At 39.1% G+C, this 14,763-nt stretch overlaps 2 protein-coding genes across 3 annotated transcripts; both read left to right on the top strand.

Moving 5' to 3' along the window:
- Positions 1-1,444: 1,444 nt before the first annotated feature.
- Positions 1,445-3,285, top strand: LOC105026155 (vacuolar ATPase assembly integral membrane protein vma21). 2 transcript variants are annotated; one of them, XM_010897419.4, is made up of 4 exons: positions 1,445-1,712; positions 1,874-1,936; positions 2,152-2,261; positions 2,380-3,285. In XM_010897419.4, the coding sequence occupies exons 2-4, from the start codon at positions 1,875-1,877 to the stop codon at positions 2,517-2,519; spliced, it is 312 nt and encodes a 103-aa protein (XP_010895721.1). In that variant the 5' UTR covers positions 1,445-1,712; position 1,874; the 3' UTR covers positions 2,520-3,285. The 2 variants fall into 2 exon arrangements, with proteins under 2 accessions (XP_010895721.1, XP_010895720.1); XM_010897418.4 differs by lacking the exon at positions 1,445-1,712 and having other exon boundaries at positions 1,765-1,936.
- Positions 3,286-6,689: 3,404 nt separating this feature from the next.
- LOC105026156 (transforming growth factor beta activator LRRC32-like) lies at positions 6,690-14,241 on the top strand. Its single transcript, XM_010897421.4, has 2 exons — positions 6,690-6,841; positions 11,845-14,241. Exons 1-2 carry the CDS (start codon positions 6,722-6,724, stop codon positions 13,729-13,731), a joined length of 2,007 nt encoding a protein of 668 aa, XP_010895723.1. The 5' UTR covers positions 6,690-6,721; the 3' UTR covers positions 13,732-14,241.
- The last annotated feature ends 522 nt before the right edge of the window (positions 14,242-14,763 follow it).

Genomic DNA, 14,763 nt, shown 5'->3' with positions numbered 1-14,763 from the left:
TCACCAAACAATATCAGCTAAATAAATGTATATATTGTTATAACCACCCCTGCCCCCAGGGTTATATTATTAGCTAGTGATACGTTGGTCAGCTGGTTTTTCACCTGCATCAGCAACGCTCCCGATGTTTCAGATTGGATTATGTGGATAAAGTTAAATTCTGAAGCCCGCACCCGACCTACACCCACAAATATATAAAATGCTGCTGTAACTTACAGTTCATGTGTGCTTTCCTCCATAGATTGACTTTCCAGATGAGCAAAGCATTGAGTGAAAGAGAGGCATGTGCTGGCAGCCGAAATGCAGCCTACTTCAAGAGGCATTCTATTGTCTAGTTCAGATCATTACAAATGAAATTGTTAGACATAGCAATGTAATTCATGATTCACCCGCCCACAACGCACCCGCCCTCCATCCCATAATATTTGATGTTAATATTTTCTGACCCTATAGCACTGGGCCCTGTGGGTTATGAGTCATCCCGCGCATTACTATTACTGGCGTTACTGGTGTTTTTGTTACGTTACATGTACGAAGTCCCCTACAGCCCATGGAGCTATGGTCTTTATCATAGTGTAACGGGGAGAGACACAGAGAACTGACACAGTGGGTGTGTTCAGTGCCTCGGTGGGCGTTTTATTAACAAAAAGAGAAAGGTGAGGGGAGGAGGTGAGGATAAATCAAAAGCAACAGTCAACCCCCCTCCTGGTGGGGTCTTGGGAGTTAACAACTTCTCCCCCCTCCCTTCTTCAGCCCCATTCTATCTCCTGGTCATCTTCCTCATCTGTCTTCATGTTCCGGCCTTCACATGTCCATCTTCTTTTATTCTTTTGGCCTCCACCCTGTGCTGCTCCCTGGGAGCCCTTAAATGCCTCCTCTGACAAGGTCCCAAGGGGAGCCAGGTGTGCTGGGGTGGGGCTGGCTAAGCTGGTAGCTTCCCAGATGATTGTTTGCACCTGGGACTTTCTTGTATCTGCAGCCATTGAGGCTTTAAATATGTTCTAAATAATGCTAGTGTCCATGATTTCACTGAAAAAATATCCGGACAGTGGTTGGACGATATACACCTAGAACTTAACGCTAGCCTTAAACTTTACCCCTAACCTTAATCTAGTCCTAACACCTAAACCTGAAGGTAACACCGATGTTAACAGTATGGCCAATTTTACATGTTACCCTAAACCTAACTCCTATGCTAGAAATCAAAATGTTCCTAGTGGGAACCTGCAAAAAAACAAAACATGAATGGACCGATTTTTGATTTTGCAATTCGTGTGGGCAAATCTGTTCGCCTAATGTACACCTACTCCTACCCAGTAGGTGGCGGACTGAACCAATGATCGCGCTTATGATGATGTGTGAAGAAGCAAAATGATTTTGGCTAGAAGGGATACATTGAATGTGAGCTGTGTCATCACACTCCCGCGAGTTTAGAGAACATTCAGAATCATTCAGGTTTTCCAGAATTGTTTGCATTTTCTACACATGTACACGGTAACGTCGTAAGTTCAGTGTAAGAAAAAAATAACACATTTTAAAATGCTTTTGCATTCATCCTGATATTACCGTGGACAATAGTGCTGCGAATCCTAAGGGCATTAACGTTATCAACGTTATATCTCGCAAACCCATCGTAGAGAACACACATTTTTTTTACACAATTCAACCAGCTACCAGCTGGCTTAGCTAACGGGTGAGACTGAGCACAGACGGTGAGTATGACGTCACGTAAAGCTGAGCTGTATCCCTTCTAGCCATCAGAAAGTAGGCCGTTATCCCGTGACCAATTGCGGAAGTACTTCCATAGCGACGACAGCTATAGCTTCTCAACTGTATATTTATTCTGCTTGTATATTTGCTATATTTTCACCAGAATGGACGGATTCGCCAAAACATCACTTAGCACCACGTCAGTTGGAGCCCCGGACTTCAGAGGGTAAGGCAGCGTAATTCATTCAGATGTCGTGCTAGCTAACGTGCGTTGTTAGACCACCTAGCTACTAGTCATGCCAAACCTTTTTCTGTAATTATGTCTTAGCTATTTGATGTATCAACAAATAGTATCAAGCTAGGAATTAGGGGCTCTTTTCATTCAGCAATATCTTACAGCTCGTGTATTCCATTACGGATGATGTTGAATGTCACTTCTAGGAATGAGAGTTCTCTGGTGTCTGCTCTCAAGACTCTCCTGTTCTTCACCATCCTGATGGTCACCATGCCCATAGGACTCTACTTCGCATCAAAGGCATATATTTTTGAAGGTAAATACATCTGGGTTTTGTCTGAAATTGGCCAAGATCATCCTAGCCCACATGAAAATGTAGTTGAATTCAAAACATAATTGATTATTGACTCACTTCCCTGTCTTGCTCACTCTAGGTTCCCTACAGATGTCCAGCTCTGACAGTTATTTCTATGCTGCCATCGTAGCGGTGTTGACTGTGCACGTAGTGCTGGCGCTGTTTGTATACGTGGCTTGGAATGAGGGCTCCACCAAGGACAAGGGCAAACATGACTAACTCTGATCAGGGCCCCAGCCCCTCTTTGCCCTGCTGGTTGCCCAGACGATGCAAGGCCTAAAGGATGGAGGCACAGTCAGCTTCCACCCGTTACCCCACCTGGAATCCTTCCGGCCTAACCTCCCACGCTCTGTCTTAGACATTTTGCTGGGGGTTTCAGACTGAGTACATCTGCAGATGTTTAAAAGACTAATACACTGGGTGTTGTTGTGAATGTCTGCAAGCTCAGTTCATTATTTTAATCAGGCTGTGACCTGTGCTGACAGATCAGTGTCCCTGTGCTGTAGCTTATCTGTACCGGTTGACCCAATCAAAGAGGCTGTCAGAATTCTTGTTCCTTCAGAATTAGAGCATGCTCACATAAGTCATTTTCTGCCCCCCCTCCCCCTCCCCCATGGAACCCTATTCACTTTTTACTGTGGTGTGATGGGCCCTGGTGAAAAGTGGTGTCTTATGACAATGTCATGTTAACCTCTGCTGGTGGGGTTCATCTGTCCAACTGAGTAGAGTTGACTGATTTTATTTAGTCCTTTTTTTTATTTATTTTGTGTGTCTGTAGATATTGAGTGCATTCCAATTGGCTCCCTTATTCCCAACATTGGACCCAGGTTCAAGAGATGTGCACTATGTGGGAAAAAAGGGTGCCATATGAGAATTCTTGATTTTTTTGTTTGGTTTCAATGTTGTGTAATGTCTTGTAGTCAGTTGTTATTGTATGGATGTTATGATGAAAACCATTAAACAGATCAGACCATCTATGACCATACCGATATTTTGCTTATTTTTTATGAGAGTTTTAGTATTCATCCTGACAAGTATGCCATTTGTTTTATTTGAAGTGTTACAGCTTGGTGATGTTTACTGTAGTTTCGTGCTTCCCATGGTGGTTTCTAACTGTAGAATGTCTATTTTACACTCACATTAACTGAAATAGTCTGAGTCATAAGGGGCAAAATGTATGTGCCTCTACATTATTCCACCATTGTTCCATAGGGGACTTTTTGAACCACTTCAAGTAATGTCTGTTTCAACATTTTGATGACTGGAAGAATATAGGTCTTTCTTAAACATGACTTTTTCCAAAATATTTGCCAACATTGAGCCAATAACTTTTTTTGTAAATACCTAACAAAAAAAGTAAAATGCTACTATGTTGACAAAATTAGCCATGTCCTGACGAGATTTACACGGTTATCAAAACACTGAACTTAAAATCCCTTCTGGGATAAATGAAAGTTTTAATGCAATAAGACACACTCAGGTTTTGCCTTTAGGTTTTGTGACATGTTGACTATTCCTCTCTTAAATCTTGAATGGAAAAATGTGTTAATCTACCAACAGTAGCCACCCAGATGTTTCAGTTACTATTTTACATACCAGAGAGAACCACAAAGAAGCCTATCATTGCATAATGTGTGTGAGAAGGGTCCAGAGTTTCAAGGCATTCAGACAAAGGTTTCAGAGAAGGGATGAGATGTGGTAGTGTTCGGCCCCAGTCACCGCAAGGCTGTTGGATGTACCGAGAGTCAACAATTAGTTGTACCCTTGAGCAAGGACTTAGCCCTAACTGCTCCTGTGATTCTGAAGAGGAGCATTGGCTTATTCAAGGGTTTAAAACTGTGACCGGCAGATCTGTGAAAAAATCGCCTGAACCTTTGTTTAAGGGTCAATGCTGTGTAATACATTGTCAGGTTTTTATTTTTATGGCAGTTCATGTTAGACCAACAACAATATAAAATGTAGGTCCTTAAAAGTGCTTACATGTGACTTGGCAAGGCCTGTATGAACCCTGTAGCCTATTCTTAGGATACAAAATATAGAAATAATATAATGACTGTGGTGGAAGACTGAAAAAAAAGGTAGCTTGGAGAACCAATGATATATTCATCAGAATAAAAACATGAACTATTCCTTAAATGCCCCTGTGCTGCATAATTGCTTCACCTGTTCTAAGGGTAACTAGTATTACTTGTCATTGTCCGTCCCTGTTCAGTGTGTACTTATCTATGTCCTGTCATCACATGGTATTTCTGTCTGTGTGGGTGTGTGCTCTTTCCTATTCTGTCATCACAGATTATTTCTGTCTGTGTGTGTGTGCTCTTCCAAAGGATTTTCCTCTTGTTTTTCTATTTCTGGTAGATTCTGTTGTTATAGCAGCTACCACCTACAGCAGCAATCAATGAATAAAGTGCGTGGCTCCAGACGTGCTGAAAATATATCCCTTTAATCTAATGACAGTTGTTGGCATTATTATCTCATATACAAGGTATATAAATATTGGTCTGATTTTGAGTCGTGTGGTTCTATTTTGTCATATACAGCTCTGGGAAAAATTAAGAGACCATTGCATTTTTTTCTTTCCTTTCCAAAAAATTTGAAAAGGAAAAGTTTGAGTGAGGAATTGAAGCATTCAATTTGCAGTGTTCTCTTAATTTTTACCCTTCTGTTCCTCACTCAAAATGTTCCTTTTCAACTTTTTTGGAAAGGAAAGAAAAAGGTGCAGTGGTCTCTTCATTTTTTTCCCCAGAGCTGTATGTTACCATGTCATACTACATTGTTCTGTTTAACACTTGTATTAAGTTACCCGGTCAAATTTGACCCAAGATGTTGAACTACAACACATCATCCACAATTTTCATATTAACCACAAAGAATGTGTTTTCCATCATCCAAACACACATAATGCAACAATCACAATAAATTCCTGAAAAAAAGTTGTTGATGCAGTTTTGGCCACATCACACTGCACACATGAATGGGAGTTATGTTTGTGTGATTTGTAAATGTACTTATCACATTTGTGGGATGTGTAATAGTCTTACAATATTTCTATAATATTTAATCTCTTCTGGCTCTCTAGACTGAATGAGCGCTATGAAAACATATCATACATTAAGAATTTGCACAAAACATCAGTGTTCAGCTCTGCAGACGGGTGTCCTACCCACTTTTGGACAACAGATTTGTATGGAAAAGTAATGGCCTTGCCAAGGTCATTACACTATATAATGAATAGATTTTAACGTTACAGTTAACGTTAGGTATCACAGCACTGAGGTTAAGGATTAGGGTTAAGGTTAGGTATCACAGTACAGGGGTTAAGGTTAGGGTTAAGGTTTGGGCTAAGGTTAGAAAACAAAGGAAGTAAAAAAAAAAAAATATTGCCAAACACAGAAGAATAATGTTAATTATTAATATTATAATAATTTAAAAATATATTATAAATGAAATATTATTGTAATTGCAATCCTGTATATTATAAAACAGTAGAATTGAAGAATATGCAATAACTAATTATCTGGCACAAACAGTCAGCACTCAAATGTGCGTAAGTATGCAATTGAGTGTGCACAGTATTTCTATAATATTTAATCTCTTCTGGCTCTCTAGACTGAATGAGGATTCAGATGGGGAATCAGGAAGAAGGGGATTGGTTGACTCAGGGACACCTAACATAACCTGTGGAAAAAGCTACTCAAACAAAAACTGACCATGGAGAGCATAACGTGTGCATGTGTTTATGCGTTTTTGCATGTGTGTTTAAGTATCAAGACATAAAGAGATGCTCTCCACTCTGTATTTGTATTCAGTGGCATTTTCAACCACCATTCTTCACCACCAAGTCAATTCTGACCCTAACAACATTGATGTAAAAAAAAAAAATATTATCTGGACACTTCAAACATATCAAATTGGTCGCCTTTCATTTTGTATGTTCATATATACAATATTGAAGATGCTTTAACGTTTTATGCAGAAACAATACAAAAATAGAATGGTTTAGCCTTAACATGTGGTTATTAATGTATGCTAATATTTAGACATATATCTTCCAATAGACGTCTGAATGGGTAAATGTCATCATATATTTTGTTCTTTTGAATGGTAAACCATTATTAAATGTTTTATTATATATCTATTCTACAAAACAGATGTACACACTAATAACAAACTTGTCAGTAGCATGTCCAATATCTATCCATTTTCAGACTGGTAGATGAGTCTCTGTGGTGTACCCACATGTCATGACTAATGGATTGGCTGGGTAAACAAACTCCACAAAGCATATCTTACGTTGACAGCCTTTTCCCCCCCGTTTCTATTTTTTTTAAGAACAGCTGCTATAAATGTCTGTGCATGGCTATGGTCGGGAAGAAGAGACATGTAGCCCAGCATTGTGTGGTCAGGACAGAGACAGGACAATGATTGGACCTACGGGTAGAGCCATCAGATCACTACTGCTACTACTGCTGTTGTGCTCCCCTTCTACCAGCTTCTCACAGCTCAACACTCTTACAGGATGGTTCAATGATGATCCACAGGTAAGATGGAAGAAATGTTATAACCTCTCTATTATAAACCACATGGTTCAAATCCTGAATGCTGATTGGCAGAAAGCAATAAACCACAGAAATTATGATAATGTTAACACTTCAAGGCAATTCGGGTGTTCATGGTATGAATGCCAGTTTGTCATTTAGAAGACATTCCTATCTAGTGTGGGACTGGAATGTGATAACTGTGATCTGACCGTAACTTTTCTGATTGGCTACTTTTTGAGCAAGGTCTTCTGGGTAGGAGAGGAGTCAGAAATGGCATGTTTTAAAATGTGAAAGTGTGGCCATTCCCTCTTATTTAGCCTATTCTAACACAAAATCTACAATCACAGCCTAACAGCATACTGGCTGTGTACCGCACCTCCTAATGCCTTTCTGCTTAAAAAGTATGTCAACAGATTTAATGGAGGTGATGTTTTGAACCACTATTAACTTTTTGTGAGATCTAAAAACTTTAGCTTAGCAATCAGAAAAACATCTAGAACTCAGCTCTGGACCTCAAAGCCAGATCCACAAAATGTTTTCATTGCAACTCTCTAATCAGGGAGCTTATTTAAACCTAGGACTTCCGGTGAGTGCAGTTAAACAAGCAGGCTCCAGACCTTGTAGGGTAAGAGTTGAGTATCCCTGATCTAGACCAAAAGTTAAAAGCTAATTGGTCCTTTTCCAAAAGAATAAGTAACACTATACAGTATAAACAGTGATACAAAAAACCCTAATAAAAAACAAGGAATACAAATAAAATGATATGGATAGAGAAAATATGCCTGTACATTGAATCAGTGGGTGAAGGCATGAGGTGATTTGTATGCATGCTATGTAACTCACAGTTTTGAAGGAGACCTTGACCGGTATAAGCCCAGGTGGTCAAACACATAAGATAATCATTATCTCAACACTTCAGTTTAACAGTTTACACACATGAACACAGCACAAACATATACTGTGGCTCTCGAAAGTATTGAACTCCCTTGGACATTTCCACATTTTATTGTGTTACAAGATGTAATAAAAATGTATTTAACCAATAGCATTTGCCCCTGATAAACACAAAAAACAATATTAAACATTATTTACAAAAATGTAACAGAATAACTGATTACATGTTTTCACCCCCTTTGCAATGACACCTGAATTAGCTGTAGCACAGCCAATTGTCCTTAGAAGTCAGTTAGTCTAATGGAGTCCTCCTGTGTGCAATCAAGGTCTTTCACATGATTTCTGGTTGAAAACCCGTCCCTGGGCAACCTGGTCTCATTGAAATACGTAGAGTATTTTACGTAAAACTGTGGCACCTGATTTCGTATATGTTACTATAGGTTTCATTACAATGTAATACCAAAATGTGTAATACATTACAAATAGGCTAAAATGTAACATATGTAACGACCGATAAACACATTTATCATATGTTATCTACGGTACGAAAAAATATGATATTTTACGAACGCTATGAAAACATATCATACATTAAGAATTTGCACAAAACATCAAAGCTGTGTTTTGAATCAGCAATTTTCAGCTCTGCAGACGGGTGTCCTACCCACTCTTGGACAACAGATTAGTATGGAAAAGTAATTGCCTTGCCAAGGTCATTACACTATATAATGAATAGATTTTAACGTTACAGTTAACGTTAGGTATCACAGCACTGAGGTTAAGGATTAGGGTTAAGGTTAGGTATCACAGTACAGGGGTTAAGGTTAAGGTTAGGTATCACAGTACAGCGGTTAAGGTTCGGTATCACAGTACAGGGGTTAAGGTTAGGGTTAAGGTTTGGGGTAAGGTTAGAAAATTAAGGAAGTAAAAAAAAATCTTAAATCTCGAGGCCCAAAATCCATATTGCCAAACACAGAAGAATAATGTTAATTATTAATTTTATAATAATAAAAAATATATTATAAATGAAATATTATTGTAATTGCAATCCTGTATATTATAAAACAGTAGAATTGAAGAATACGCAATAACTAATTATCTGGCACAAACAGTCAGCACTCAAATGTGCGTAAGTGTGCAATTGAGTGTGCATAGATTCTGTTCTTACCTAAGAACAAATCCCAAGAAAGAAAACATTGGTGAATGTCAGAATCTTCGTTGAAACTGCATAAGTGGGTCGTAAGAAGTAATTTCTTTTTCAGAATGGATAGTGAATGAGGCCCAATGTTCTTTAAAACACCCATCAGGGCTAGAATATAATATCATTTTCAAAGCATTGTACATCCCACGGAGCACAGTAAAGTCCAATAATAAAGTAATATTTTATTTTGTTGGATGTTTTGTTGCAATGTTCTGATAATTTTTACTGGTAAGGCATCATCCAGACTGATGATTTATTAGGCATTCTAGTTGTGCGTACAGGACATATACTGGTTGGACAAAGCAAAATAGATCCTTTAAAACTTGCCATATTAAACTACACAACCATCTCTTTTCTTTGAGATCAAGGCATGTCAATGCAAAAATTCTTAGTTATTTCCACTATTACAATCGTAAATATGTACCACTCAAGCTGTGTTAACTTCCTGCTTTGCTCTCGTATCACAACTAATTCCAAATCCGAGCAGAGCCAGTCTTGCGTAGCCACGTACAACCCCTTCCAGGGAGCCTGTGTAGACAAGCAAGTGAACATATGCCTAGACTATTTGGTCAATGAAGGAAACAGTGCTGAACGCCGTGTAGCTAGGCAATTGTTTTTTCAAATGTACAAACTCCTGCTATTTGAAGGGGGAAAAAAATGTATGCTATATTTTTTGTAAGGCTGTCCGAAAAATTTTTGTCTTCAGAATTGAATGCAGAGAATGAAGTTTTAGGTTAGAACACGTTTTATGGTGAGTCCTACCACCACAGTACATTCCTTGTGCACGCAATTAGCCTTACAGCCCACATCATCGTGAGAACACTCTCCGTATGGTGAAGCGTGGCAGCATCGTGCTATGGGAATGAAAACCCTGATAATACCCATTTGGATGTCATTTTGTAACATGATAAAATTATACTTTTGAGAGCCACTGTACACTACACATTACATATACAGTGGATCTAAAAAGTTTAAACACCCCTGTTAAAATGCCAGGTTCTTGTGATGTAAAGAGATGAGACAAAGAACAAATGTCAGAACATTTTCCACCTTTAATGTGACCTATAACGTGAACAATTCAATTAAAAAACAACCTAAATCTTTGAGGGGGAACAATAGAAAACTCACAATAACCTGGTTGCATAAGTGTGCACACCCTTAAACTAATACTTTGTTGAAGCACCTTTTGATTTTATTTTAGCAACCAGTCTTTTTGGGTAGGAGTCTATTAGCATTGCACATCTTGATGTGGCAATATTTGCCCACTCTTCTTCGCAAAAGCGCTCCCAATCTGTCAGATTGCGAGGATATTTCCTGTGCACAGCCCTCTTCAATTGGATTCAGGTCTGGGCTCTGGCTGGGCCATTGCAAAACATTAATCTTCCTCTGGTGATGCCATGCTTTTGTGGATTTGGATGTGTGCTTTGGTTCGTTGTCGTGCTGAAAGGTGAACTTTATCTTAAGCTTACTAACGGATGCCTGAAGGTTTTGTGCCAAAATTGCCTGGCATTTGGAACTGTTCATAATTCCCTCTACCCTGACTAAGGCACCAGTTCCAGCTGAAGAAAAACTGCCCCAAAGCATGATGCTGCCACCACCATGCTTCACTGTGGGTATGGTGTTTTTTGGGTGATGTGCAGTGTTGTTTTTGCGCCAAACATACCTTTTGGAATTATGGCCAAAAAGTTCAACCTTGGTTTCATCAGACCATAACACATTTTCCCACATGCCTTTGGGGGACTTGATGTTTGTTTTTGCAAACTTCAGACGGACTTGATGTTTTTCTTTGTAAGAAAAGGCTTCTGTCTTGCCACCCTACCCCATAGTCCATTCATATGAAGAATACGAGAGATTGTTGTCACATGTAGCACACAGCCAGTACTTGCCAGAGATTCCTGCAGTTCCTTGAATGTTGCTGTAGGCCTCTTGGAAGCCTCCCTGACCACTTTTCTTCTCGTCTTTTCATCAATTTTGGAGGGACGTCCAGTTCTTGGTAATGTCTCTGTTGTGCCATATTTTCTCCACTTGATGATGTCTGTCTTCACTGTGTTCCGTGGAAGATATTTTATGCTTTGGAAATTATTTTGTACCCTTCTCCTGACTGATATCTTTCAACAATGAGATCGCTCTGATGCTTTGGAATATTTCTGCGGACCATGGCTTTTGCTCTGAGATGCAAATAAGAACATTTCAGGAAAATCCTACTACAACAGCTGAACTTTATTTGTGATTAATCAGAGTCACTTTAAATGATGGCAGGTGTGAAATGACTTCTATTTAACATGAGTTTGAATGTAATTGGTTAATTCTGAACACAGCCACATCTCAAGTTATTGGTGTGCACACTTATGCAACCAGGTTATTGTAAGGTTTTTATTTTTCTATTTTTCCCCCTCGAAGATCTGTTTGTTTTTCATTATTTTTCTATTTTTCCCCCTCAAAGATCTCAGTTTGTTTTTCAATCTGAATTCTTCACATTAAAAGTGGGAAAAGTTCTGAAATGATTTATCTTTGTCTCTTTATTTTACATCACAAAAACCTGTTATTTTAACAGGGGTGTGTAGACTTTTTATATCCACTGTAGACACACACACTGCCGTTACACGCAGCCCTGTGCACATTATCTACACTTCTGCAACTGTTTATTATGTGTTTTGTTACCTAATAACCTTACCCCCACTTGTGTCTGTACATCTACTTTGTACTGGCACTCGCTGTATTGTCACACTATTGTCAGGTGTTACTGTATTATACTGAGTGATTGGTCTGCTGAAAACTAGTCAGACACTGTCACTTCAAGAATGGAAAGTAAATGTCTGCTGGATTAATTTAATTTATATACCCTATAAAACACTTTATGGATGGTGTTGAAAGATTTTGAAAATATTTTTCTCTTTGTCATCCCAAGGCTATGTCTTCTTGGAGCAGACACAACCTGTCATCAGTTCCAAAGGGACTGGATGTGAGGCTAAGATATCTGGATCTATCCAAAAACGTAATCAGATCTATAAACAGCCAGGATCTAGGTCTGCCATCCTTAAAGACCCTAGATCTCAGCTACAACAAGCTGGAGACCATTTATGTAGGGGCTTTCAGAGACATGGCCCAGCTTCAAGAGCTAAACTTGGCTAGGAACATGTTGAGCCACAACGTGAACAAAAACAGCCAAGCTCTTACGTCACTAAACAGACTGAGGAGGTTGGACATTTCTGTGAATGGGCTGGATGATAATGCAGCAGAACTCTGCCTTCATAACAAATCTGTTCTAGAACATCTAAACCTCACAGGTAACATTTTAATGCGACTTGCACCAAAGCAGTTCATGGAGACCCGGAACTTGAGACACATTCACATCGAAAACAATCTGATCACAGTGATAGAGGTTGGGACATTTGAGCCTTTGAAAAAACTTGAAACGTTGAACTTGGCCAAAAATAATCTAATCTACATCTGCGATTTTAAGCTCCATCAGGTAAAACACTTAAACCTAAGCAGGAATTCCATTGAGTTCTTTGTCACTCATGAAGATGGACAACCATACAGTCTGGAGACCTTAGATCTGAGCTACAACAACATGATTTACTTCCCAATTGTTCCTAAGACCAACCGACTGAGATACCTCCATCTACAAAACAACAAAGTGGGGGCTATGGAAGTTGCCACAGCTGATGATGAGAAGTTGAACGATGCTGTAGAAAACAACAATGTATATTCCAACTGGAGACTGATGCCATTGATTTACATGGACCTCAGTAGTAACCATTTCAGTTATTTTCCTGCAGAGATTCTAAGCCAACTCACTTCCCTATCCACACTGAACTTCAGCAACAATTGTCTAACGGACCTCAGCTATAATACAACGAAGTATGGAGGTGGTCATGTTGGAGATTACCACCAACCTTCCTGGATCTTTCCATCCCTACGCTTTTTAAACCTGAAAAACAACGGTCTTCAACAACTGTCCCGGTCCTTCCTGAAAGCACTACCAAGCATAGAGACATTGAACCTGAGGGAGAACTCTGTGAGGCCTTGTGGGCCATCAGATGAACTGGGAACATCTGAGATATGGAGAGAGGACGTGTCTTCCTCATGTGTTTCCTTCTGGAACATTAAGTCTTTGAGACATCTAGATCTCCAAGACAACGGTATCAAAACAATCTTCCAGAACACATTCCAAAAAACCCCACTAGTTTCACTCAACCTTGCCAGTAACATAGATATGAACTTTGCTAGAGATGCTCTAGAAGGGTTGCAGAGTAGTTTACAGTCACTGAGTATAAGTGGTAATAACATGATGACCTCTGACCTGTCTCTGCCTTGTCTGGAAGCATTACGACAACTAAACATGTCAGGGAATGATATAGACGTCCTCCCAACTGTCATTGGCTGTTCGCCTTTGGCGGAACTTGATGTAAGAAACAACTCTCTAACATCTATAAATGTTTCCATGTTAGATCGCTTGTCCTTGCATCTTGATATGATATATGTCAGTGGCAACCCTTTCAAATGCTGTGACTCTAAATGGCTTACAGCCCTAAACAAAGCAAGTGTGGATATCCCAGACCTGGATCGGGCCATGTGCACCATAAGCAGGTCCAATGGCATGCAAGAAACTGACTATCTGCGTAACCATTCACGGCACTGTTCACAGAAACATAGCCCAAAGATACCAGAACTGAACCTTTGGCAAATAATAATATTCATTTTATTTATGTTGACAGTATTGATAACAGTGCAGATATCAATAGTTTATTTGAAGAAAGTTTATTGCGACACAGGTTCTTTAATTGTGTAACATTAACGCTGGCAAAATCAATGTGTTTTTCATAGGGCATATCCTACATAGTATCCTACACAGCTTCAATATAGGCTTATTTTCCTGCATTCTAAAGCATGTTTTGAGGGTTAACAATGCTGACATTTTAAAGCTAACCAGATCCACTAGCTTCTTACTAAAACTTAATACACAAAAATAATACACAATTTTGACAAAAAAAAATGTATCATTAGTTTTTGTTGGAGGAGGCTACAGCTCTTAAGCCACTGACAACTTTTGCAAACAATCCCAGACCAGCAACACCAATAACAAACAGCACCTGGTCTGTATGACACCCCAGCGGTGGCTGACAATCTGTCTTCAGGGCTCTTGACCGTTCATGAATTTAAGTGCAGATGCCCACTGGGTGATTGCACAACATACAACAACCGCATACCTAGTAACTAAGATTGACCAACAGTTTGCTGAGTTAGTGTTGAATGATTTAGTGTTGAATGAGTTAGTGTTTTGATTAAAAGTAAAATGTTACGTTGACTTATCTTTTTATTGATGAAAGAAATATAAAAATATGTTTTATATATCCAGACTGCATTTCATAAATGATTAAACATGTTCAATAACAGAATTATTTGTTTATATGTTGTAATGCTGATAAATTACAACTTTTGGAGGGACAGTAAACATTTTTTGGGGACAGTTAGTTTCAAACCCACTGGGCCATTGGCCAAAACTGTTAATGTTGAGCTCTGAAATTAACGTTTCAAGTAAATGTTTTGCACTTTAAGTGCAATACATCTGAAAGCAACACACCAGCATCTTCTTCAATAGATAATCTACTGCTATTTCTGATTTTGCACGGGCAGAAGTCAAAGAAATCCAACACGTGTGACACCCTTCAAGCTCTGCAATTTAGTCCTGCAAATAAATCGTTTAGCTAGCTTTGTAACAAACAACTGTACAATGCTAACCATTCCATTCTAGCTTACTTGAATCACCAGCACCTATTTTCCACAGCTAATTATAGTATTACAGTCAACTGACCAATCCAGC

This window comes from Esox lucius, chromosome 4 (assembly GCF_011004845.1).
Source record: "Esox lucius isolate fEsoLuc1 chromosome 4, fEsoLuc1.pri, whole genome shotgun sequence".
Classification (NCBI taxonomy): Eukaryota; Metazoa; Chordata; class Actinopteri; order Esociformes; family Esocidae; genus Esox; species Esox lucius.
Note: the sequence above shows the minus strand (reverse complement) of the source record. Positions and strands in the feature narration are given on the sequence as shown.